At 43.5% G+C, this 26,036-nt stretch overlaps 1 protein-coding gene across 2 annotated transcripts in view; it reads left to right on the top strand.

Moving 5' to 3' along the window:
* The window catches only part of ADGRG2 (adhesion G protein-coupled receptor G2), a 121,867-nt gene that overhangs the window by 92,894 nt on the left and 2,937 nt on the right, over positions 1–26,036 (top strand). For both annotated transcript variants that reach the window (XM_042974619.1, XM_042974620.1), the window contains 17 exons: positions 455–494; positions 1,007–1,044; positions 2,267–2,361; positions 2,894–2,960; positions 7,534–7,925; positions 10,199–10,373; positions 10,567–10,723; positions 11,605–11,748; positions 12,522–12,644; positions 13,299–13,344; positions 13,479–13,582; positions 14,373–14,494; positions 15,820–16,088; positions 19,581–19,680; positions 20,434–20,717; positions 22,990–23,091; positions 24,294–24,446. In XM_042974619.1, coding sequence (XP_042830553.1) covers positions 455–494; positions 1,007–1,044; positions 2,267–2,361; positions 2,894–2,960; positions 7,534–7,925; positions 10,199–10,373; positions 10,567–10,723; positions 11,605–11,748; positions 12,522–12,644; positions 13,299–13,344; positions 13,479–13,582; positions 14,373–14,494; positions 15,820–16,088; positions 19,581–19,680; positions 20,434–20,717; positions 22,990–23,091; positions 24,294–24,446 — 2,411 coding nt within the window. The remainder of the gene's footprint in view (positions 1–454; positions 495–1,006; positions 1,045–2,266; positions 2,362–2,893; positions 2,961–7,533; positions 7,926–10,198; positions 10,374–10,566; positions 10,724–11,604; positions 11,749–12,521; positions 12,645–13,298; positions 13,345–13,478; positions 13,583–14,372; positions 14,495–15,819; positions 16,089–19,580; positions 19,681–20,433; positions 20,718–22,989; positions 23,092–24,293; positions 24,447–26,036) is intronic.

The raw sequence follows: 26,036 nt of genomic DNA, 5'->3' as shown, positions 1-26,036 counted from the left end.
AGAGGGCAGGTGGGGGCAGGTGGAGAGGGAACAAGGAAGAAATGAGGGAAGAAATGAGAGGTGCAAATGAGAGGTGCGTTTGCAGGGGCCCATGGTGAGTGGTGGACCCCTTTCAGAAATTTGCCCTCGGGCCAGTTCTTTCTCTGGCCTTCTGCCAGAAGAAGCTGCCTGGGGGTTGCAGCAGCCTAATGAGTAACAACATTGTTCAACCATAATTTATATCTTGCTGTTGGCTAGAACTTCTACGGCCTCTGTCTGGTCAGTTTCCCTTGTCATAGAAATAATTTATTTTTCTCACATAGGAATCTCATTATACCCAGTGTTACCTCTTCAAAGTGAACACTGCAGGCAATAAATACCATAGGCTTAATTGAATTGCTAAAAATCTAACTTGTTTTGAATTCCACATCACCAGTGATCTCCTTCATGTCATTTTCTCTCCTTTTATTCACAGGCGATCAGAGCTAAACAAAACCCTGCAAACCTTAAGTGAGGTAATCACAGTACATCCTATACCTTGTTTGTAATTACTGTCCTATTTGGGGGAAAGCATGGATCTCTGCGTTCCTGAGGAAAAATGTATTCAAACTTCCCCAAATCTGTCATGTGAAAAACACTGACTAGTTCTGTTACTCCGGAAATCAGAACTGGGCACAATGGATAGTTGTTACAAGGGGGTAGATTTTCCTTCATGTAAAACCAAAAGTTTCTTAAAACGAGGGCTCCAGAATGAGCTCCCTTGTGTGGTAGTGAGTTCCCTGGACAGAAGTATGCAAGTAGAGCCTTTATGCCCTGAATAGCTTTGATGATGCGTCAGGAATCTGATAGGAATGTGAACTGGATGATCCTTGGGGGTTATTGTGGTTCTAAGATTCTGTGATACTGTAATTAGTCCTGGGTTGTTTTGTCTGACATTCTCAACTGTCAGAGTAATATATGTGTGTGTGTGTGTGTGTGTGTGTATATACATATATATATATATATATATGTTATTTGTTTGTTTCAGACTTATTTTATAGTGTGTGCTACAGCAGAGGCCCAAAGGTGAGTCATTTTTAATATTTTTATACATATTGTTTCTCTACTCATGAGAAATAAAGTATTGAGGAGTCTTAGGTTGCAAATTTACATGTGTTCCTCTAAAATAAATACATATTAATGACATTTTGGATATATGTTTTTATTCTTTGAAACACTCACGATTCTGTCACATCCATCTTCTCATTTCATTATGAATCACAGAGGGATGAGTGGTATTGGGCCATTGCCTCCGGTTCTGTGACGCTGAGCATCATCAGTGTCCTTAGCCCCAAGGGCCACCACTATAACCAAGAAATGGCTCCCAGTGGTCCAGTCTAGTGATAGGCCCGACAGAGAAGAAGGAACATAATATGGCGCTTGGGAGAAAAAGGAGAGAGGGAAGGAAAAGATGGGAAAGGAAGAGAAAAGAAATTAAAAGGTGTGTGCAGGGATGAATATGAGATTGCTTGACAATTATTTGATGTTGCACAGATGATCATTTTAAATTGTGTCCATTGGCTGTGTTGGCTGCATAAGCGAATGGCTTATGTAGGTCAATAATCTCGCCACCTGAATCCCGAGCATCTGTGAGAGTAAAAGTCCTAGAAAATGACAGTTTCTGCTCATCACGGTATTCACTGGTACAAATAATGGCAATTCTTCCATGAAATTCTGGATTGAATCCCTATCCGCTATATATACTTAGTTCATGTCACTCACCACTTTTTTATTATTTGCAACATTAACATTTTTCCACGTAAACCAAGACTGAAGTAAAAAAAAAAAAAAGCGATAATGTCTTAAATTGCTAGTTATCTGATCATCTAGATTGAATTGCCAGAGAGATTTTTGGATTTAAGAGACCTTGATGTTCGTCTGGGCTGGTATGTGAAAGGGCTCCCATGATAGAAATTCAAATGTCTACAGATACTAGGCAAGTAGCCAGCTGGGGTTAAGGCTAGATGTTAAGATGCTTGTCTTTGCCAGTTCATGGTTACGACGGGCAGAATGAATCAGCAGCTGTGTGCGGTCAGAGGGTCTCTGGTTTGCAGCCTCTGTGAATGGAAACCTGTATAAATGGCTCATGGTAGAAGGCCATGGGTCAGCTTATTGGGCTGACGTTGCAAGTTAGCAGCATCAGTGCCTCCTTTTCTCACTCCCAAGTTTGAAAAAAACATTTACAAATACGTAGGTCGGTTTCCAGTTTAGTAACATTCTGGTTATATAAATATATTTCTCTTTACAGCACATTAAATTGTACATTCACAATAAAAATGAATAAAACAATGAACATATGTGCTGTAATGGTTGCTTTGAAAAGAGTAAAGATTCGACCGATGGGTAAGTTCTCTCTCTCTGTCTTTATTGCCGTGTTTGTTTTCATATGACTCTGATGTGTTCTGTGTAAAACTGAAAATGTAATTGATAAATTTAAACATGAGTCTTGGGCAGTATTTAGAGAGCTCTAAAAGGTGGTTTTTCTTGCTTTCTCAATAGAGTTTCAGTATACCTTATTTGAAAACATGGTAGAACAAACCCTACTGAGAGAAGGGGACTGACTTCTCTTTGGAGTGTTTGGTTGATTGCTGCCAGGATGGATTTACTTCTGAATTCTTAGAAGTTGCTGAAGAGCAACTGATAATTGCAGATGTATAACCACCCCCGAATTATTCACTCAATAAATATTTCGAGCGCCGAGTATGAATGTATAATTGTCGATATAATGGTATCTCGTTTATTTTATCATGTTTTAGACAAATGCTCTTTAAAATGTAGTCGGTGTAGGAATCCTAATCCTTGATGGATCTGAGCTTCTGTCTTGTCTTATCCTTGACCGTGTATTTTCTTCTTTCTTTTCTGTTGCCTCCTCCAGAACAGTGCTGCTGTTCTGTCAGGATACCCTGCCCTTCCTCCCCGGAAGAGTTAGAAAAGCTGCAATGGTATGTAGCAAATATGCTGACCCTTTTCCTAAAAGTGATAATAATCATAATAATAATAACAACAACAACAACATTTAATCACCATGCTGGCCAAGGAATTTTGGAATATCGATAGTGAAGAAGGGCTTTCAGTTTTAGGCAAAATGCATTATTCTCTTGTATCAAGTTTCCGTTTGGACCATTACCTTGAAACAATGGTTTGCAATCTTGGTTGCAAGTTAAAATCACCTAGGGAGTATTACAAATATTCTGACATACCCCCCCCCCACGCAAATCTCACCAACTGAATGTCCTCATATTTTTAAATTTCTCTGGTGTGGTAGTTGAGAAAGGGTATCTCATTGTTATTTTTAATTGGCGCTTCTCTTATGAGGACCGTTTGGACGTTTTTCATGTATTTGGGGGTCATTTTTGTATCTTTCTTGTTAATTGTTCTTGTGTTAATTGTTGTGTTTATGTCTTTTCCCACTTTTTCTAGTGGATATTTGATCACCTTTTAAGAGTCCTTTGTATACTAGGGACATTAATACCCTTTGTGGTACATGTTGCAAATATTTACTTCTAGTTTGTCAGTTATCTTTCGACTTTATGTTTTTGTCACGTCAGTTAAATTTTTTTAAAATGTAGCTAAATTTACTAGTCTTTTCTTTTATTGCCTGTGGATTTGGAGTCTTAGTTAGAAAGCCTTTCTCTATGCCCAGGTTATGGGCGAATTCGCCCTTGAAGTTTTCTACTATTTATATGGTTTCATTTTTTTTTTTTTTTACATTAAATCCACTTGGAGTTTACTCTTGTGTGTGGTGTGAAGTATGGGTCTAATTTAATCTTTTCCAAACTGTGTAGCCAGTGATCCTGTGCCATTTATTAAAAAGTCTTTTTCTCAGTGACTTGAGATGCCATCTGTGTAACATGCTAAATGTTCATAGCTATTTGGTCCCAATTCCAGACATTAGATGTTAACATTGGGGGAAGCCGGGTTAGGGGGATACACAACTGTGTTATTTTTGCAATTTTTCCGTACGCCTAAAATTAATTCCATTAAATTTTTTTTTGAAAATCTTTTATTTCCAGTCTCCTACCCTCAGCGATTCGGATTTAATTGGTCTGGGACACAGCCTAGGCATTAAGGTTTTTAAAAGCCCTCTTGGTCATTCTAATGTGCAACCAATGTTGAGAACCACTGCCCTAAATTCACCACATCAGTGGAGGGAAACTGAGAGTCAGACGCTCCAAAGTAGCAGATGACCCCAAAGTTATGGACGACGTGATCACAGGTGTATAAAAATATACGTAGGAAAAGCTAGGGAGTGAATGAATGAAAATACTCACAGGGGTTCCCAGTGATTGGCCTGCCTACTGTCAGTACAGGCAGTATTTTGTTTACTTTTCCTTTTTTTCTTTGCAGCATTTTCCATACTTTATTACAATCAGGTAAAATTTGTGTTTGAACAAAAGGACATACGTTTTTCAACGTAAAACTTCTTAAATGGGGACAGAAGGCTAACTGTAGCTTTCTGCCCTGTGTGAGCCATATTCCTGGGATATATTAAACATTGGACCTCAAGGAATAGCTGAAGGACTTCAGAATTCATAGCATTTTCCGTAGTAAAAAGTAAACAGTATTTAAGTTTTAGGCTTAACATGCCCCATTAAGCTGGAGGATTGAGGCCCATTTGGGAGATGGAATTTCTAGAAGTATTAGATCAGATGAAGATACCATAGCTCTTTTGAGGCAGCCCCACAGACCCCTGATGGCTGCCTATTCAAAGAGCTGTTAGGAAAAAGAAGCAGGACACAGAAAAGCGGGCAGAGGATGAACTCAGTGTCTGGCTAGGGCTCTGTCATCAACTAGCTGTGTGTCCGGCTGTTGCTTCTTTATAAACAGAAATAAGTCTCGGGTTCCTCCTTTGTAAAATGAGGAAGTAAGTCCTATCAGCCCTTCCCAAAGGTTACTGTGAGTACGGTCCCAGAGGGCCTTGTTAAGATTTCGATCCACCAGGTCTGGGAAAGGCCTGAGATTCTGTATTTCTGGTGCTGTTCCCAGGTGAAGCCAGTGCTGCCGGTTCATGATGTCATTGGTCTGGGGTGTAGGCCAGGCTTCTGTATTTCTCAGAATTTCTGCGTGGGGTGACTCTAACGTGTAGCCAAACGTGAGAACCACTAGGCTAGAATTAGGTGATGGCTCAGGGTCTTTCCGATACATTGGTTCTTCAGGTTGGCTGCGTATTGCAAACACCTTGGGCCCTTTAAATCCTACTGATGTGTCAAAGTGGTCTTCTTGGGTGCCGGAAGTACTCTGTTTTGATCTGGGCGGTGATGATACAGGTGTATACGCATATCAAAATTCTTCAAGTTCTAAATGTAAGATTAGTACACTCTACTGTACGTAGGCTACACCTCAGTGAAGAAGCATATTAAAACAAATATGGATACCAGTACCCACCCCAGAGATTCCAGTTCAGTTGGTCTGGGGCAGGAGCCCCAGCACTGGTGCTGAAGTGCTCTGACGTTTCTAATATATAGTTGGCTTTGTCCACCACCGTCCTGCCACTCCCCGTGCGCCTCTCCCAACGGACGGAGGGCTCCGAATAGCAGGAGTGCGGGCAGAATTAGACAGAGGGTAGCCTCTTCGTGGTGGAGCCCCGTGAATGGGAACCCTCGCGCTTGGGGGTTTGGCTGCCGCAGACCCCCAGATGTAAGAAGGAAATTTAATTTATACTTCGTAAAGCACCTTTGCCATGACTTGGCCCCGTGAGTTGCTGGAGTATACAATTCAGAGAACAGAGTCTCAGAGAAGTCGGGTGGATTGCCTACAAGAGTAATGAGAGCTGGAGCCTCAGCCAGGGCTTCTCGGCGCGTCACCTTTCTGACTGTCTGGCACCCCTTTGTTCACACTGCCATCCTGAACTTCAGGCTGTGTAGAGAGGCCTCCACCGGGTGTCTGGCCAGACTGGACCGAGCCGACATTTCTCTTTATGGGTGTCACTTGCCTCGGGTTCCTCAACCTAATATTCCTTCTTCCTCTCGCCCAAGAGAGGCTCTAAGAACATCTTCTAGTTGGTGCTCTTAAGTCATCAGCTAAAACTGGATCCATCAGAGGCTTCCCTAGGTAATAGTTTGTTGCCCCCTCTGGTTGTTCTTCCTCCCGCCCCAAGACTGGTGGATGTTGATAGCAGACGAGTTCTTCTCAAGCTTCCATGCCATGAAAATATATGGGCCTGGGATCCTCACCCCTGCGCCAAGACCAACTAGAACACACACTGAGGAATAGGCCACAGAAATCTCTCTGTTTTTAAAAAGTCTTCAGGGTTATTCTCACGCGCAGCCTAGGTTGAAAACCGCTGGGCTAAAGCAGCATTGAGGGCGTAGCTGATTTACAGGCTGGGGACCCCTGTGGCCTCAGCTTCATTCATTTTCTTCCTTCAGCAAACGTTTCCTGCTCACTACCTGTGTGCCACTTAGCATCATGCCAGGCTATAGCAGTAGAAAATCGATTCAGACAGATTCCTATGTTCATCGGTTTCACAGAAGTTTATGTGTCATTAACCTCACTTCAAGATTTTCTTGAAACAAAATTTAGTAAATCGAAGAAAAAAAATGGCAGTGTGGTTTACCTATCCCAGCCAATACCACGCTGCGTATGAGTGAGGTAAATTTGAGGTTTCCGGGAAAGGAAAGGCTCACTTGTGACTCACTAAGACTCGTATGAGAATTTGCTGAAATAAGTTCCATGATCCAAATCAATAATAATGATTTCCACATTTTTCTAATAATGGATCAACACCCGGAAGATTGTAATTGTATTTGACCGAATTATGTACTTCACAAAAACTACAGGGAAAACTTGAAGAACATTTTCTTGCTTTGATAAATTTAGAGCTGCTTTTCAATTTATGCCATGCCCTTTTGTACCGCATGTTAATACTGAGTTGACACAAGAGTGTGAGTTTGTTATGGACGTAGTTTTGAAACGGACGTGCTTTAGCTTCAAAGTCAAATCAATTGTTCTACAAATGATGAGCCAGTTTTGTCAATGTGGATTTGAATACTAAAGGAAAATGATATTTTGGCATTTAAGTTTTTAGAAAACCTTTCAGTACGTTAGGAACAGGTTGGGCATGTGATTCTACTTTTTTGAGAACACGTTTTTGTAAAATCTAAAAAAACCGTAAGAGACAGATTCCTAATATATGAAAACCACAGTTGGGTAAAGGCATTTAACCGCTCCCCTCCCCCAGGAGCACAGAGAAGTGTTACAAGATCCCCTCAACTGAATGACAGGGGATAAGGCACAAGAGCCCGAGAGGAGGGGTGATTGAGTGAACCAGAACTGGGAATTCATAAAAGAGCATCCCTCCTGGCTCACTCCTCTCCCAGGGAGGAAGTGGTAGAAGGGGGCAGGGGCAGGGGGCCGGTGGCAAGGGCACAGAAGGTGTGCAGGGGCGGAGGCTGGGAGTGGCAGGTCCCCGATGGAGCCAGGTCGCCTTGGTGGTGTCGGATGATTGCCAGAGGAGACGAGCCTCCCTCTAACTCATCCGGGTCTCACGTGCATGTCTCTGATTCTTTCCTTTAGTGACCCGCAGGATCCTGTTGTATGTCTTGCTGGTCATCCAGATGGCCCACCGATTTCTTCTTCTAGCGGTTCCACCCCAGCTGCTCCTCAGGCCACCATTCCGGCCCAGGTCTCCGGTGCCTTCTCTTCTGCTGAACCTCTCAGCCATCCACCTGTAACCCAGAACCCTGCCTCTCCAACACGAGCGATTCACCTTCCTTCTCCCCAGCCGACAGCTCTCGTTGCTTCCAGCCCTACCACTGATACGCCCCCCAAGTCTGGAACTGTCTCTTCCCCTCTGCCCCAGACTGATCTTTCCCACACCCTGCCACCCGTGAAATCCTCACTTTCCTCCCCCACCACGTCTGTCCCTGTGAATGTCATCACGACCAACACACCTCCTGACGAGACAGGTAAATATGAGGATCCAAGCTGCTGCTACGTGTGTTACAATCTGGCAGATGCCAGCCTGCCAAATCAAGGTATCTGTAATAAGACCACGTTGGACCTTTCTTTTTACGATATCTGCTTGATATCGAGAGCTTTCCTGCAGGCTTTCATAGAACATAGAAATAGCCCTGAGGCGAATAGATCTTAGCATATTCTACCGAGATGACTTATTTTACAGGTTTCTTTCTCCTACAAAAGGTTGGTAGCTCACTGTTTTCAACATTGCAAAGAGAAAACTTTTGAACTATTAAATTCAGTAATTCCACTTAGAAAGAAAAACTTTCAGAGCGACAGATGTGGGTCTGCAGGGGCCCTCACAGGCAGCGCGATCTGGGATAGGCCACTTAGCTCCTCCTGACCCAGCCTGGGGGACTTAAAGACGGAAATAACCACACTAGCTGCACTAGGTTTAGAATGGTGGTTCACATGAGGATGCCATGGAAACTGCAGAGGGCTCCCCGTACACAAAGTAGGCTCACGGGTAAAGAGATAAAGGCAAGAGCGAAAGACGCCAGAGAGAATTCTGGATGCTCTGAAGGTTCAATTCAGTGAGTCAGAATCAGACTGTCCTCGGATTTTCGGCTAGTAGGAGGCAAAACCAAGTTCTCGGTGACGAGATTGGAGCGGAGGTTGTGGTCTCCGCCTCCTCCCCCACAGTGCGAGCGTCCCCTGGAGACTGGAAGCTTCTGCCAGTTCTGCCAAGGGACTTGCTGTTTCTTTGAATTTGCACTGCTCTCTCAATTTGTTTTTATAAATATGGCATTTTAGGCCAAATTATAAAATCATTGGGGCTTCAGTAAACTAGTTAGCCTGGGCCTAAAAATGCCCACCTTTGCAAAGCTATCCCCGGTGACCATCAGAATCCCACCTGACCATTTCCCCGGGAAGGCCAGCAACGTGGCCTGCCGTGCCTGTGCTTCTGTGGGCGGGGCTGGGGTTTCAGCCAGTGACGCAACAGAAGCCAAGTGACATACATATGAAAGATGTGTCGGGGAATTACTCGGTAGCTAAAAAGTAGACATAACTTGACAGTCCCACAAGAGAGGAGTAATGAAATACGCCAAGTCGATAAGTCACCTGAGCTCACCGACTGCAGCTGCGCATAAGAACAGCTCGATGGAAACCTGGGGGCATTTCCCAGGCCTGGAATGAAGTGAAAAGAACACAACGAGGAAGAGTTGGTACACTATGTTTATAAGAGTATGTTACGACACCTGGATGGAGATAAGAAGGGAATCTGCAAAATAAGAAATAGGATGTTAGGTGGTGGAATTAAGAGACTTTTTCGTTGCCAGACAGGTTTGTATCGTTTCCCAATTAAAAAGCACTATTAAAAACCAACTTACAGCTGGTCGTCCAGCTACTAATTTCGTCAGTCTCTTTTTCATAAAAAGAGCTTCTAGTTATCCATGTAAAATCCGGTACGCATGATAGAAATTAAAAACAAGTATATTTATACTTTTACAAATATACACTAAATACACTGATGTGCTTTTACATTTTGTTCAGTTATGTTTGTTTTTTTTTTTAAAGACTTTATTTTTAAGTAGTCTCCACATCCAGTGTGGGGCTCGAACTCACAAACCTCCAAATCAAGAGTCACATGCTCCACCGACTGAACCGGCCAGGCACCCCAGTTAGGTTTCTTGAAGTATAATTTACATACAGTAAAACTCATCCAGATCTATGGATAGATGAAATTTTTATAGTTCCATGAGGTTGGATTAAGCACCCAACAGCCACACGACCACCAAAGTTCCCTCGTGTTCCTTTATAGTCCACTCCTGTCCACTACCCCCAGCCCCTGGCCACCACCGATCGGTTTTGTTTTTCCTGTACTTTAGATTTTTCTAAAATGTCATATGAAGAGACTCATACAACATGTAGCCTTTTGAGTCCGGCTCCTTTCAGTTAACATAATACGTTGGAGAACTGGAGATCCATCCATGTTGTTGCAAGTAGCTCCTACCTTTTAATTACTGAATAATTGTCCATTATATAGATGGATCACGGTTTATCCATTCTTCAGTTGATAGACATTTGAGTTTCCAGTTTGGGACTGTTATGAAAAAGGCCCCTATAAAAATTCACGGACAAGTCTTCTTAAGATATGTTTACATTTCCCTGGGGCAAATACCTAGGCGTACGTTTGCCAGGACATAGAGCCTATGTGCGTTTCTTTATTAGTGATTTTTTCCGTTATGTGTTCATAAAACGATTTGGCTCTCTGTTACAGAAATTGTTTACACCAGCAGCAGCAGCAGTGATTCTGATCTTGAGAACCAAGTGTCCCAGATGGAGAAGGCTCTGTCCTTGGGCAGCTTGGAGCCTACCCTCGCGGGAGAAATGATAAACCATGTCAGCAAACTCCTTCATTCCCCACCTGCCTTGCTGGCTCCTCTGGCCCAAAGGTATGACTTCACAAACTGATGTGGTCATAGAGGAGACCCTCTAACTGTAAGAATACAGGATTAATTATAGCCAAGTATTTTTCTCCCACATAAGAGGTTCATAATGACTCGTTAAATTGTTACTGCATATTCTGCTTAGAATGGGGAAGACAAAGTGGGAGTGCTGAATTTGAACTACCACTTATCTTTGCAGATTGCTAAAAATAGTGGATGACATTGGCTTACAGCTGAATTTTTCAACCAAGACCATAACTCTAACCTCCCCTTCTTTGGCTCTGGCCGTGATCAGAGTGAATGCTAGTAATTTCGACACAACTACCTTTGCTGCCCAAGACCCTGCAAATCTTCAGGTACATCCTAATCAGTTGTGGAAAAAACCTTTTCTTGTATATAACTGTAGTCTCCATGATGGAGGCAATTACTGCTTACAGTCAGGGGCGATACTCAAAGTATTTAATATCTAGAACAATGAGGTACCACAGGATCAGAAAAAGGACGTTGGTCTGGGCTGGAGCAGGATCTCAGAGGTCTTTGTGCCCAGTGTCAACCCTTTAGCAGGTAGACTGTGGAAGTTTTGCAGGGGGGTAGTGTTGCTCAGGTGGGGAGAGGTGTCCAGTGGCGAGAGAGCAGGGACATCGACTACATATCAACCCATTTCAATATTTTAACAAGTGTTTTGATGGCACTGGTCTCAGTAGTGGTGCTGAGTATCATTCCTGCTCCTAGCGTTTTCCAACCACCTATTATAGGGATTAGGGGCTGGAAACACCCAAGAAAAATCAAGTCTTGCCTTTTAACTTAATTTTTATAGTCTTCCCTTTGCAAGTTTAGTGCGTGTGGTTCTATGAAGACTTGACCCTAACAGATGGCCAAGTTGGTGTGTCTGCAGTTACCGTGCACTTTTCCCGCCCAGTTCTGTTGACATGTACATGTTATGTAATGTTGACATTATGTAATTGACATGTAATATCCTACACTTTCTGACCATTTCTGTGTATCCTTAAATTGTTTGCTTTCCTGCTCTGAGGCCTCATCGCCCAACTACACATCCTCTCCAATTTCAGAGCAGTCAGAGACACAAGAACAACCGATTTTACAGAGGCACCACAAATAAGTGCCTTTACGGGATCCTCCAGCTTAACTAGTTTTCGCGTCTTCCACCTCTTCACGTTTTCCACCTCTCCGTTATACTAGCCCCAGGCATTTTTGGTATCCTTTACTTGATTTTCAGGTTTCTCTGGAACCTCAGGCTCCTGAGAACAGTATTGGCATTATTACTCTGCCTTCATCACTGATGAGTAATTTACCAGCTCATGATGTGGAGCTGGCTTCCAGGGTTCAGTTCAACTTCTTTGAAACGCCTGCCCTGTTTCAGGTAAAGTTCATGCTAACTGCTTTTGGTTTAGGTTTTCTCTTGGAGTGCTGCAGTTTCGTTTCTTTTAATTCTCACATATTCTTAAATCTGCTATCAGTCAAACGAACTACTGAAAGCTGCAGTTTATTTTTAAACAGGACCTAGCGATATTGGTAATGATGAATAACAATAACTGGCACTTCTATTAAATTATTATCCCAATTTTACAGATGAGGACATGGAAACGCAGAGAGGTTTAACTTGCTCAAGAACACACAGTTTAAGTGGCTTAATGTTATATTCCCTACACAATTCACGAGGACCCCTTTGTGTCAGTTTGTGAGACTTAACTCAGTATTTAGCGTACTGTAGAGTGGAACAAGCTGTTTCTTTTTCTTTTTTTTTTGTTTTTGTTTTGTTAAGTTTATTTATTTTGAGAGAGCATGTGCATGCACATACAAGCAGGGGAGGGGCAGAGAGCAAGGGAGAGAGAGGGAATCCCAAGCAGCCTCCGCACTGTCAGCACAGAGCCTGACGTAGGGCTCGATCCCACAAACCATGAGATCATGACCTGAGTTGAAACCAAGAGCCGGACGCTTAATCGACCGAGCCATCCAGGCGCCCCAGACAAGCTCTTTCTAAAGTCACATTACTTGGTGACCCTCAGTTTCTCACCTAGATTGTAAAATAAACCATGTGGATTAAGTGGGCTGTAGGGTCTCTTCCAGCTCTAAAATTCTCTGATGACATTTCATTTTTACCCTTGCCATCTTGTCGATTCTTTGGTGTGCTAGGACCCTGCCCTGGAGAACCTTTCTCTGATCAGCTACGTCATATCATCCAGTGTTGCAAACCTGACGGTCAACAACTTGACAAGAAATGTGACGGTCACATTAAAGCACATCAATCCAAGCCAGGTGGGAGAGGCCCGTCTGGTCTGTTCATTGACCAAATACACTTGTGCAAACCGTGTCCGTGAGTTGGCCAGAAAAAAGGAGATCCAGCAGAACCTCAAACTCGGTCAAGGCAGTGTGTAAGACTAGAATCACGTAGTCACTCTGTTGGGTCTTAGCATGCCTGACAACTGGCCACCTAATTTCCAAGAAGGAGCAGTGGCAATAGCCAGCTATTATCAATTACCTAATTTTAGTGCATTTAGATCTGTGGCTACAGGTCTGATTCTCACCTCCAAAGAGAAAACATCTCTCATTTCAGGTCGGATTGAGCATTATCTATAGCCTCACTATTCAAAGCATGGTCTGCAGACCTGTACCATCGGCATCACCTGAGAGCTTGCTAGAAATGCCAACTCTTAGGCCCCACCCTGGCCCCCTGAATCAGAATGTGCATGTTAGCAAGGCCTCAAGGTGATTCCTATGTACAATTGCTGAGTTTAAGAAGCGCTGACCTATTTGAGACCCACTCTTTCTAGGGACTAGAATAAAATTGGAATTCTCTAAAAAATCAAGAATGAGATTCTGAAATTAAAAAATTCATAATTTTTTTCCAATTGCTTTTCAGTTTTTTCAGTTCAGTGAATTAATTATTTGTAATTTATCTTTCCACTGCAGGATGACTTAACAGTGAGATGTGTATTTTGGGACTTGCACAGAAATGGTAGGTTCCAGTCATAACTTTTTCAGTCTTAAGGGGGCAGGGGCAGAGGGAGGAAGAAAGGGACAAGAGCGATGGGGCAATCGTCGATGCCGTGGCCTTGCTGAAAGGACAGATACTCTTCCCAATGCCAACAGGTGGCAGAGGAGGCTGGTCGTCCGATGGCTGCTCTGTTAAAGACAGGAAACCGAATGAAACCGTCTGTACCTGCAGCCACCTTACAAGCTTTGGCGTCCTACTGGTAATAATCCCACATTATCTCGCTTTAGATTCTGGGCCTGAGGGGTAGCTGGGCATCATGCCGTGATGTCTAATGTGATGGATGACTTTGATCAGCAGATATGACATTGTGGCAAAGTCAGAGACTAATGAAATTACCCTTCCAGTAAGCAAATGCACTTGAAAGAAAATTCTTGAACGTGGAAGTATTTTCTCCAGCCTATTTTTACACACAAGTTTTCCTGTTTTGAATAGCGAGAACTAGGGGATTCAGGTTAAAATGGTTAGTAAGAAAAATGGTGTGGTTTGCATTGCACTTTAACATTTTCACCAAACGCTTTGACATAAATTATCTTCTGTAGTCTCTCCAACAGGCCTGCAAGATAGGTGGAATGAAGTGTTGTTATTGTCATTGTAAGAAGTTAGAAATAAGACTCATTGGTTCAGCGACTGTCCACAGTCATAGAACTAAGAAATAGAAGAGCCTGAAGCCAAATTCAGGTCTTGAAGCTCCTAGCCCAGTGCTTTTCCAGCGCATCATAACACACTGATGAGCGTCTGGGCTTTGGAGTCAGCCAGACCAGAATTTGGATCCTGGTTCCTCCGTTTCATAGTTGGGTGACCTTGGGCACATTATTTAACCTCGCTGGGGCTCAGTTTCATTCGTTTTTCCTGGTGATAATAATCGCGTCTACGTTGTAGTTTTGTGGAATGAACTGTGGATGGACACGTAGAATACTCCATAACTGTAAATCCTAGCTCTTTTATTTATTTCAAATATTTGGTCTTGAAAGCAGTATTTTATTTTCCAGGACCTATCTCGAACATCCTTGCCACCCACTCAGATGATGGCTCTGACGTTTATCACATATATTGGTTGTGGGCTCTCGTCGATTTTTCTGTCAGTTACTCTTGTAACCTACTTAGCCTTTGAGTGAGTATCCGACACTGGGAACTTGGATTCTAAGGCACAGTACTCCCCTCCATTGCCAAAAGGTCTTAATTAAGTGCGTTCCTTGGCCTACCTCGTCCTGTATACTGCCTAGAAGTGCCACCCTTATGCAAAACTTAACGGGGCTTTTTGGGTAATATACTCACTTCCTCCTACCAGTTTTTGCACTTGCTGAAGGCAGGGGTTGCGTCTTAATCATCTCTGTACCCTAGAATGATGCCTCGTAGCTAGCCGACGTTACGTGTGAAATGAAAGATCAATGCAAACCTTAAAACCTAACAGCTTATACTCTGATATAGACCATACTTTTGTGTACAGCCTAAGAGCTATGCTTCACTGATTACATTTTGAAGTTACTCTGAACAAACACAGAAGATGGAAAACATTAGCAGGTGAGAGGATGAAGAATAAAAGGTGTAAAGCCTCACTGAAAAATACAGATATTCCATGAGCGCAGCTTTGTAAGTAGGTCAGAGCAAGAATGACATTCCAAATAATGGCATCTCCTTGGCTTACCCGAAGGGTCCCTTTGGTCACTGTGGGGAGGAGTGGGGCCTCCCAACAAATTCTGTTGGAAACAAAGAAAACAGGCACTTCGATTACATTAACTGAATTAAACGGTACGTACATTCTGGGATTTAGATTTTGGACACTGATCAGGAAACGCACAAATTTACTTTCAGTGCCAAACTTTGGGTCCAGCTGTGACTACAGATCTTCTAGTAGACTTTTGGAAATATGATTAATGAGGCTAAATTACTCTGAATGATTTCACCACGTCTAATTTCACACACATAGATGTGTACATGTCATCAATTAGCTGTAATTTCCTACACCCGTTTCATTTAGCTATAGTTCAGACTCTTCTTTCCGTGATCTCATTTTAACTAATAACATGAGATAACTGGGGCACCTGGCTATGTTGTGAAGATCTGAATATAGGAGCCTATCGTATGAGAAGCGACAGCAATGCTTCTAGCGACAGCTTGGGGAAAATGAGGGGTGGGGGGCTTAGTAGATTCCCCTACAAACTCTTTGAAAGGATGGGTCAACAGTCAGCATGTAAAAGGTTCCCCAGGAATGTCAATACAAATTTTCCATATTGTTATAACAGGGTATTCTGTTTCGATTTGTTGTTGTTGTTATCCTTACGGTCGTTGACTTTAATGCCTGCCCCTCCCACACACACAGAGAAGAAATTTATGCGTGTAGACATTGACCGAAGAATAAAAATAAATTTCTTAGATACGCTCACACAAGGGCTGTCAGAATGTGCTGCTGATTCCTTCCTTGTCCTTTCCTTCTAGAAAGATTCGGAGGGATTACCCTTCCAAAATCCTCCTCCAGCTGTGTTCAGCCCTGCTCCTGCTGAACCTGGTGTTCCTCCTGGACTCGTGGGTTGCTCTGTATGACGTGCGAGGCCTCTGCATCTCAGTGGCCGTATTTCTGCATTATTTTCTCTTGGTCTCATTCACATGGATGGGCCTGGAAGCATTCCATATGTACCTGGCCCTCGTGAAAGTGTTTAATACTTACATCCGGAAATACATCCTTAAATTCTGCATTGTCGGTTGGGGTATGTATGATTTTGCTTGCACGTGGCCTGGGCTTTCTCTGCTTTCGCTCCAGTATCTTGATTTTTCATTACACAGAAACGGTGATAAAGCAGGTCACACTTGGCAGGTTTCTAAAACAGCTTTTTGTCCCTATACGTTGCACTGCCCACAGGGCGACCTTATCCAGTCTCTTTCTAGAACACCTGTATATTACGCTGGATTGGTTGTGAACATAAACCCCTTTTAGGTTGGGGCTATGAATCCTCTCTGTATCTCCAGTCACTAGAATCAGGGCTGGCACACAGAAGGTGCTCAATAAGTTGAAGAGGTGAGCGGGGTGATAATGAGGCCCAGCTCTCAGTCCCCCACCTCCCAGCCAGCCCCACTCTATTCTGTGTGTCCCAGATGTTACACACACGCATGGCACTATCCTCAGAAGAGCAGAATGAGATGAACGTACAGGTAAAACCCGGTGGAACGTCACTGCCACAGTGACACAGTTTTCAGATCATGCCACGTGTTGGTGGTGGTGGGTCACAAAGTCTGAGACACGGCACATGTCTTGAAGGCCCCTTCACTCAACTCTGCACCAAATGTAGGAGCCTCCTCATTGTGGCTTATCCTTGACTGAAGATGATCTAACTTCTGCTTGAATGCTTCTGTTATTAGGGAGCTCATTATTTTTGTTAAAAAACCAAAACTCAACTGACTGTACTTTTTAAAATGTTTTTTTATTACTTATTTTTGAGAGAGAGAGAGAGAGAGAGAGAGACAGAAGGTGAGCAGGGGCGGGGGAGGGGCAGAGAGAAAGGGAGACACAGAACCCGAAGCAGGCTCTAGGCTCCGTGCTGTCAGCACAGAGCCTGATGAGGGCCTCGAACTCATGAACTGTGAGATACTTGAGACGAAGTCGGACGCTTAACCGACTGAGCCCCCCGGGCGCCCCTCAACTGACTACATTTTTTTTTTATTTTTTTTTTGACGTTTATTTATTTTTGAGACAGAGAGAGACAGAGCATGAACGGGGGAGGAGCAGAGAGAGAGGGAGACACAGAATCGGAAGCAGGCTCCAGGCTCTGGGCCATCAGCCCAGAGCCCGACGCGGGGCTCGAACTCACGGACCACGAGATCGTGACCTGAGCCGAAGTCAGACGCTTAACCGACTGAGCCACTCAGGCGCCCTAACTGACTACGTTTTTAAAATCTTATCGGCTCTTTTCAGTGATTCATGAATCGGCAGCATACAGTCTAAGACGCAGATAGAAAGGAACTGTACAAGATGAGAGACTTTTATAGACTGAAGGGAACAGGAACAAGCAAGTTATGCTAGGCAAAGAGGCGGGTTGATTATTACAAGGTTATTCTCCTTTAGGGGATGACGGAGGTGTCTGTCAGGCAGATTACCTAACGAGTACTGATAACACGATTCCTGATCGACTGGTCTAGGATGCCCTTTCTGGAAGAGCTGAAACTAATTAAGTCAAGTCTCGGGTTCATGACTTGGGGCGTAGCATAAGTGACCCAATTTTAGGCCTGTTGTCTTGTTTTTAACACCTTACAAGGCAGCCAATAACCATGTTGTAAAGCCCTACAGTTCTGCTCTGCCATTAAGTTCACTTGGCTCTCTGTTGGCACCAGTGGTCTTGTTTCTGCTCTCTCTGGCGAAAAAATGATCAGCTAACACCTCTCGACTGAACAGCCTTGTAGATAATCTAGAAGTAGTATATAACATTATGAATAATGCCCCACTTTTCAGTGTATTTTCACACAAGTAACCCCATGAAACACGAGCCAGTGAGGTTAGCGCAAGGCCGTTATTACTAACATCGGGTGAAGAAACCGGCTCAAAGTGGTAACGTGATTTACCCAATCCACACAACTTGACAACAGCCCAGACTGGCTTTCTGAATTCTTACGCATTTCCTTTCCACTGAATTATGGCCACCATCCCGCCCAGACTCACTCCCCTTTTTCAGGCTACATATTCCTTTTGTTCAAATACAAATTTTACCTGATTGTAATAAAGTATGGAAAATGCTGCAAAGAAAAAAAGGAAAAGTAAACAAAATACTGCCTGTACTGACAGTAGGCAGGCCAATCACTGGGAACCCCTGTGAGTATTTTCATTCATTCATTCACTCCCTAGCTTTTCCTACGTATATTTTTATACACCTGTGATCACGTCGTCCATAACTTTGGGGTCATCTGCTATTTTGGAGCCTCTGACTCTCAGTTTCCCTCCACTGATGTGGTGAATTTAAGGCAGTGATTCTCAACATTGGTTGCACATTAGAATCACCAAGAGGGCTTTTAAAAACCTTACCACTTACTGCCCTTGTTACTGCACCTGTCATTCTGTCTTTGTCAAGAATAACAGAACACCTTTCCGGAAAGAAAAGTCACTTCTCCCCAGAAATTAAGTCCCCGCTTCTGACATTGGGCATGGATTCTGTCTTTGTGAATACCAAAAGGCCGCATTCCCGAAGGTCCTAGACGAGCTCCACAACCCTGATATTTTATTTTTAGGCAAGTGTCTCACCTAGGAAGCCACCACATGTCAGTGTCTCTGTAAGGTGCAAATAGAAAAGAATTAAATGAAATACTATGTTAGATTGTACCAGGCACCCCAACTTGTGAGGAGAAATTGTTTTGTATTTGCCAGGGCCTTGAGATTGGATGTCAGGTTGGTCTGTGTGCACAGAGTGTGAGATGTCCACGGGGACTGGAGTGAGAGGTGACGGGATGGGGGATGAGAGGGACTCCTTCCCAGCCAAACGCCATTTTAAGCTGGGAAGAGCCTTCTCGTGCTTTCTCTTAGTGGAAGTGCCAGCAGGCCTTTTGGAGAGCCACTGTAGTCAGCATCCTCAAATCAACCAGGTCTGCTCCTCAATCCATCAGTGGGTTCCAGATGATCAACTGAAGATTTGGGCTTCACAATGTAAGAGCTGCCAGGAGTCGCTGGTAACCCTAATATGTGGATTATTTGGGTTACGTTTTGGAGTCCTTCCCTTTGCCTGCCACCTGAGACTCAAAATTACATCCCAGATGTGTGTAAGTTAAGGGAAACTCTAGCTGTGTGGCCGACAAAAAGTCTCAGGAGAAGATAATTTCTCATGCACAGTCCAGTCAGCAGGACTGGAGAAGTCTCTGGCCTTGCTGTTATTCAGGATCCAAGCTGCTGGAGACTCTGCCTCAACACAGGACTTCCAAAGTTGCCCTGAATTTGGGAGGAAAGAGAGTAGAGGATTTCACAGGAAGTTTTTATGGGGCAGGCCTAGAGGTGGAGCAGATCTTCCACATCCCATCGACCAAGACCTAGTTATGTGGCCACACACACCTAGCTGCAAAGCAGGCTGGGAGATGTCCACCGTGTGCCCAGGAGGAAGAGAAAGTGGCTTGGGTGAACAGCTCACCAGTCTGCTACCAGAGAAAAATAGCACGTGATCTGTAGTCTTTCTCCTCAGCACCTTGGTTATTAGAAGTATGCGTGACTGACGTTTCCCATCTTCCAGGGGTACCGGCTGTGGTTGTGATCGTCGTCCTGGCTATATCTCCAAATAACTATGGCCTTGGATCCTATGGGAAATTCCCTAATGGCTCACCGGATGACTTGTGAGTACAAAGCCCCGGAGGGAATGTGAAGTGAACTGGAAAAACAGAATTCTCCAAGAAAGCGTATCGACCCTGACTCTCACCCTAACAAAATCCAGTAACATTTGTAGCAGCCTTCCCAGTTATGTATGTAATGAGATAAGCTAGTTGGAAATGCCATGCTACTTTACTACTTAAGTATTACAAAAACAAATGGGTGGGGCGCCTGGGTGGCTCAGTCGGGTGAACACCTGACTCTTGATTTCAGCTCAGGTCACGATCCTAGGGTTGTGGGATCGAGCCCCACGTCGGGCTTCACGTTGAGCATGGAGCCTGCTTGAGATCCTCTCTCTCTCTCTCTCTCTCTCTCTCTCTCTCTCTCTGTCTCCCCTGCTCATGGTCGCTTGCTCTCTCTAAAAAAAAAAGTGTTTTGAAAATAATTTTCTAAGCCTCTGATACATATGAAATACCTGCTATATTACATTAGTAAAGACTCATGGAATAGAGTTACTAGTATTTAAAGGGGGTAAAATCCTGAATGTTTTCAAAGAATATCTTTTAAATACTTGTAATACCCAAGTGTCCTAAAATAGACTGGTAGGTTTTTTTCCCTAGAGCTTTCAGTGGTTGTTGGAGAACAGTGGTTTTATCTTTTTTTTCCTTCTTCTACTTTTAGGAAATGTTTCAGTAAAACGATATAGATTCATTGTATCCTCTTGAACCATGCTGCAGCACTGTAATACGTTCCCCATTGTTTTCCCCCCTAAATTCCAGCTGCTGGATCAACAGCAATGCTGTATTCTATATTACAGTTGTGGGATATTTCTGTGTGATATTCTTGCTGAACATCAGCATGTTCATTGTGGTCCTGGTTCAGCTCTGTCGAATTAAAAAGAAGAAACAACTCGGAGCCCAGCGAAAAACCAGTATTCAGGACCTGAGGAGCGTTGCCGGCCTCACGTTTTTGCTGGGCATTACTTGGGGTTTTGCCTTCTTTGCCTGGGGACCAGTTAACGTCACCTTCATGTATCTCTTTGCAATCTTTAACACCCTACAAGGTAAGTTCTTCGGCGCTAAATACACATGAAAGATCCCAGTGGAACTTAAAGCTATCTAAAAGTTAGAGCATCCGCAGAGTGGCTTATTTCAGAGCTTAAGACTGATTTGTTGAAAAACAGATTTATCTTTGACAAGGTGGGGCATGCTTTAAGATCCTTGGAAGAAAGGCATTCGCTAAATTCAGCAAGGGGTATTTTTCCTTCTTATCCAGATTGTCTCCTCGGAGGGAACATACTGAGGGGAGCCTGCCAGGAGCTCTTTCTGGAGTCACTCTTCCTTCACTTGGCTCCTTTTTTTTTTTTTTTTTTTTTAAATCTGTTGATCGAGGTAAACATGCATACAGAAGAGCGCACGTACCATAAATGTCCCTGTGACGTCCTGCCGCTCCAACCTTCTAGGTCTGTGCTTGATTTGCAGGTAGTGATAAATGTGAAGTCAACAGACAGACCCCAGTGGCCGCAGCCTGGCCCAGTGGCTGATCCTGAGAAGATGCTGTGCCGGGCCACCCGCCGGCAGGACAGGGGCAGGTTCTGGGCATCTCCTTTGCAGCGTCCCGTTTGTGACTGAGACCCAGCTGCAGCCGTTTCAGAGCCCATCCAGTTGTGTTGTTCAGAAAAGCAAAATTACTACCTCTTTCAGATCAGTGTTATAAAAGACTTGTCAGATGTACTTAATTTTTAATGGAAGTACTTTGGCATTAAAAGCTAAGCAGCCTAATAGGTTTACATTACAATAACGATAATTCATGTCCCTTGGTTTCTTTTTATTCCAAATCCTCTGTTGGGATGCCTTTTAATTGTATTCTCATCCGCTTGTTTTCATCTTTTCCTGTTTGTTGCTTTTAACTCCCATAGCGTCCTCCTGTAGTTCTGTCAGGCGATGGATCGTTTTGCTGGCTTTCCAAGAAATCCCAACCCGTGATTGACTTCAAATGCCTAATTTGGCTATCCGTTCTGATTTGGAGGAAGCCAGTTAATATGCTTGTCGGTTACGTACGGTTGTTAATTTTGACTTAACGGTGTACCAGCTTCTGAATTGGTACATCCAGGTGTTACGCTACATAGTAGTAAACAGAAAAGCTTTCTCTGCCATAATGGCATGCTAAAAGAAAAAAAAAAAATACCCAAATTGCACTACTCACAAACACGAAAGCAAGGTACCCATCCTCATATATTTAATGTGGAAACTGAACCTGCCTCTTTGTCTTCATTTCCCTAGAATGTCTCCTCATTAGAATAGGAATGGGCGAAAGCAGTGTATCGTTTCATTTCTGAAAAGGAACGAATGCCTAATTCACAGGGCTTTGGGGTCCATTAAAGGAGAGATGTGTATAGGTTCTGATTTGGGACTTAGGTAGGCCCATTTTGGTCTCTCCCATACACGCTGTTTCTCTCCTTAGGCGGCCAAGGGTAGCCGCCCATGGTGGCAAATAAATAAAGGTGTGCAGTAGTCAAGATGGGCTTTAGGATGGGCACGTGTCTTTAGGATGGGCACGTGTACCCTACTAGAAGCAAACCTGAGATTTAAAATGCAAGGTTTTCAAGTAGACAGATTGGGGCTTCAGGAGAGGGAGAATTCAGAATTTTTCCATTCATTCAGCAAATATTGACTGGCAAAAGCCTGGAGGAATGGGAGCAGTGGGGAGCCCGGTGCCTGCATCACCAGGAAGAAGGCGGGTGGGAGGCAGAGCCTGCGTGCCTCTTCAGGTCTGTAGTGTCGCTCTCTTTGTGGCCAAGGTCTCCAGTGGACAGTTTCCTTGAGCAGATTAGAGAGAGGCTGGAAGGCAGACGAGGACATCACCGCAGGGTACCAGGCTTGGGACTCAGCCGTGGGCTGGAGAAGATGAGTCAGGGATTTGAGACGGACAAGGATGTGGCACTTGACAGAACATGAAACTGGATGAATATGGAAGGAAGGCTGGGGAGGTAGGAGCCTCGGTGTGAGCTGGCATCCTGAGTGGATGGCTTGTACTTGCAAAGGTAGAGAAGGCCAAGGGCAGGATGTGAGAGGAGGGACAGTTTAATTCTGGAAATACGGAGTTATCATTACTTTTATAAGTAGTTTTTTTTTTTTTTTTTTTTTTTTATCTTACAAAGAGTCCCTGCAGGGTGTCTTTCAATAGCAAACTTTTTCAGGACTTTGGACTTTTTTTTTTTTATTCACAAAATTTCACTTTGCCTATAGCTGCCAAATATTTTATCTTTTGTGCAAAGGAAGCCCATGATATTCAGGTCTTAGTTTGGAATTATGTGACTTTTTTTTCCTCCGTAGGATTTTTCATATTCATCTTTTACTGTGTAGCGAAAGAGAACGTCAGAAAGCAATGGAGGCGGTATCTTTGTTGTGGAAAGTTACGGCTGGCTGAAAATTCTGGTAAAGATTTACCTTTTTCTCCTCTTAAATCCTGAGGAAAAGACAGAAGTTAAGATCTAAAGCAATCAATGCCAAAAGGCCGTCTGATCTAGAAATCAATGAACAGATCCCAATTGTGAACGTTAGGGAATAAAATCTAGTGAATTAAAAAATAATTATTCCCGTCTGGGACCTGGGAGCTTCATGAGCAATGGAATGAATGGGCTTGTTGCTTCTTACATGAAACAAGAGTGAAATTTTTAGAATTTCCTTTTGAGCTCAGTTTTTCCATTTACACAAAGTGAGTTTTGATATTTGCTTTCAGAACTTGTTAAGTCTTCACTCAACCTGGGGGGTTGGGAGATGGGTTAAATAGGTGGCGGATTAAGGAGGGCACTTGTGATAAGCACCGGGTAATGTATCGAAGTGTTGAATCACTCTATTGTACACCTGAAACTAACATTACATACGCTGTTAACTAACTGGAAATTAAATAAGAACATTCTAAAAATTCTATGGTTCTTTAATAAAGCATATTATTTTCTTACAAAAAAATGTCTTGGCTCAACCTTTTTACCACAGGTCCCAGTGGTCAGTTGCTTCATTTGTTAGCAGGCAAGTCTTTGTATATAAGCTTTAGCATACCTTTGGTTATTTTGAAATTATTTTCAGGTACACCCTGCCGAATTGTAGAGCACATTGCTCATTTGCACGAAAATAAGAAAAATGAAGTACTGTTTGAAAAAATAAATTCCTTTTACACGAATACCACCCATGAACACAACCTTTGCAATATTGCAAAGATCTGGTGGCATGAGATCTGTACTCGGAAAATGGCAGTACAGTTGGTGCGGTTCTTCTAAAACATTTAAGAGCCATCAGTCATCACAACACAGTTGTCTTGTGTTCTTGTTAAGATAGTCCTGGGCTCCCGACTACTACCTAATTCAGGGGATATTTACAGACACAATCAAATCAGTGTGGACTTCAGTCCAAGAGAATATAGCTTACTTCTAACCGGGAAGTCATTTAAAGCACAGATGTATATAGTCTTCAATGAAAATACATTTTATCACACCACCTTGTGAAATGTGTGAGTTCTTTGCAAGAAATGGAAGCGAGATCAGTTGCTAGATAGAACAGGTTATACCGCGATGATCTGTCTCTTGCATTTGAGCTTCAGCGTTCCATCTGGTTTTTCTGAAATGCTTATTCTGTTATAGACTGGAGTAAAACTGCTACTAATGGTTTAAAGAAGCAGACCGTAAACCAAGGAGTGTCCAGCTCTTCAAATTCCTTGCAGTCAAACAGTAACTCCACACACTCCACCACGCTGCTGGTGAATAGCGATTGCTCGGGACTTGTGAGCGGGAACGGTACGTAGGTCTCAATATAGTATGTCTCAAGCTAGTGTTTGTTTTTATTAAAGTAGTTTTATCCTTTAATGACATTTTTGCTCAGCTAAGAGAAAAATTACATAGGACTAGTGGATCACAATGCGGTTCCGTTATAGAAGAGAAGGTTTATTCATCCAGACTTACTCATTTTAGAGCAAATACCAAAACCTTTACTTTTTTAGGATTTAGTTTTTCATGATGGGACTTGATGACGATCTAAACATTTTTTAATGTTTACTTTTTGAGAGAGAGAGAGACAGAGCATGAGCGGGAGAGGGGCAGAGAGAGAGGAGACACAGGGTCCGAAGAAGGCTCCACGCTCTGAGCTGTCCGCACAGAGCCCGATGCGGGGCTCGAACCCAGAAGCCGTGAGATCGTGACCTGAGCAGAAGTGGGACACTTAACCAACTGAGCCACCCAGGCGCCTCAGCCTTCATTCATCATTTTAAGACATTAGTTATTTTTATGACGAATTCAAATAAGTTTGTGAGAAGGTTTATATACCACATGGTTTTCCAACCCTCCAAAAATGGGAGGTCCTGCTTGTTTATATAGAATTAAAAAATGCAATAGAGTGCCTCTAAATCGAGGTTTCTCCACCTTGGTGCAATTGGCATTTGGAGCTAGGTAACTGTTGGGGGGGCTGTCCTGTGCAATTGGGAGTGCTCAGCAACATGCTAGTTTCCACCCACCAGATACAAGTAGCACCCACCCACTCACCCCCCCAGTTTTGACAACCAAAAATGCCTTCAGACATTATGAAATGTCCCCGGAGGGGTAAAAATCATGCACCCCCCTTCACTGAGAACCATTGCCGTAGAAGATGGGAAACAGTTACCACATGGCCTTAGCTCTGCTACCAGGGTAAGAGCTCTGGCTTCTGTGCCAAATGGCTGTGTCAGGAATGACTCAATACAGGTAAACAGAGTACAGGCAGTAGCTTCAGGGCTGGTTAATAAGTTGTTAGCATGAGAAAGCAAGTTCAAAGCAGAGAAATCGGAGGTATGAGGTAAGCCATCATGAATCCTCAGAATCACAGCGTATCGGTAGAGCCTATTAGCTTGGACCAAAATGTTTGGAGGTCTTAAAGCCAGATTTTTCCATATTCTAGAAACAACTCAGAGATGAAGCCTCATTTGCCTAGCTTGTGTTGCCATCCATCCTTTGGGGAGTCAGATTTGACTGAAGCAACACATTTTGCACAGCTGTTTTTGATGGCTGCCAGTGAGGGTGGGGGTACATTTTGGGCCACCAGAATGGCCAAGTTTTTTTTTTTTTATGTTTGTTTATTTTTGAGAGAGAGAGAGGGAGGGAGGAAGGGAGGGAGCAGGGAAAGGGCAGAGAGAGAGGGAGACACAGAATCTGAAGGAGGCTCCAGGCTCTGAGCCATCAGCACAGAGCCCGACGCGGGGCTTGAACCCACCGAGATCACTACCTGAGCCGAAGTGGGACACTTAACCAACTGAGCCACCCATGCGCCCCTAGAACAGCCAGGTTTTTAAAAGCACGTGACATGCTCATCCGATAGACCTCCCTGACTCCTCGGGCTACACACCAGGATCTGGGATG

The sequence above is a fragment of the Panthera tigris genome, chromosome X (assembly GCF_018350195.1).
Source record: "Panthera tigris isolate Pti1 chromosome X, P.tigris_Pti1_mat1.1, whole genome shotgun sequence".
Taxonomy (NCBI): domain Eukaryota; kingdom Metazoa; phylum Chordata; class Mammalia; order Carnivora; family Felidae; genus Panthera; species Panthera tigris.
The sequence above is the reverse complement of the archived record's forward strand: the minus strand, read 5'-3'. Positions and strand labels throughout refer to the sequence as shown.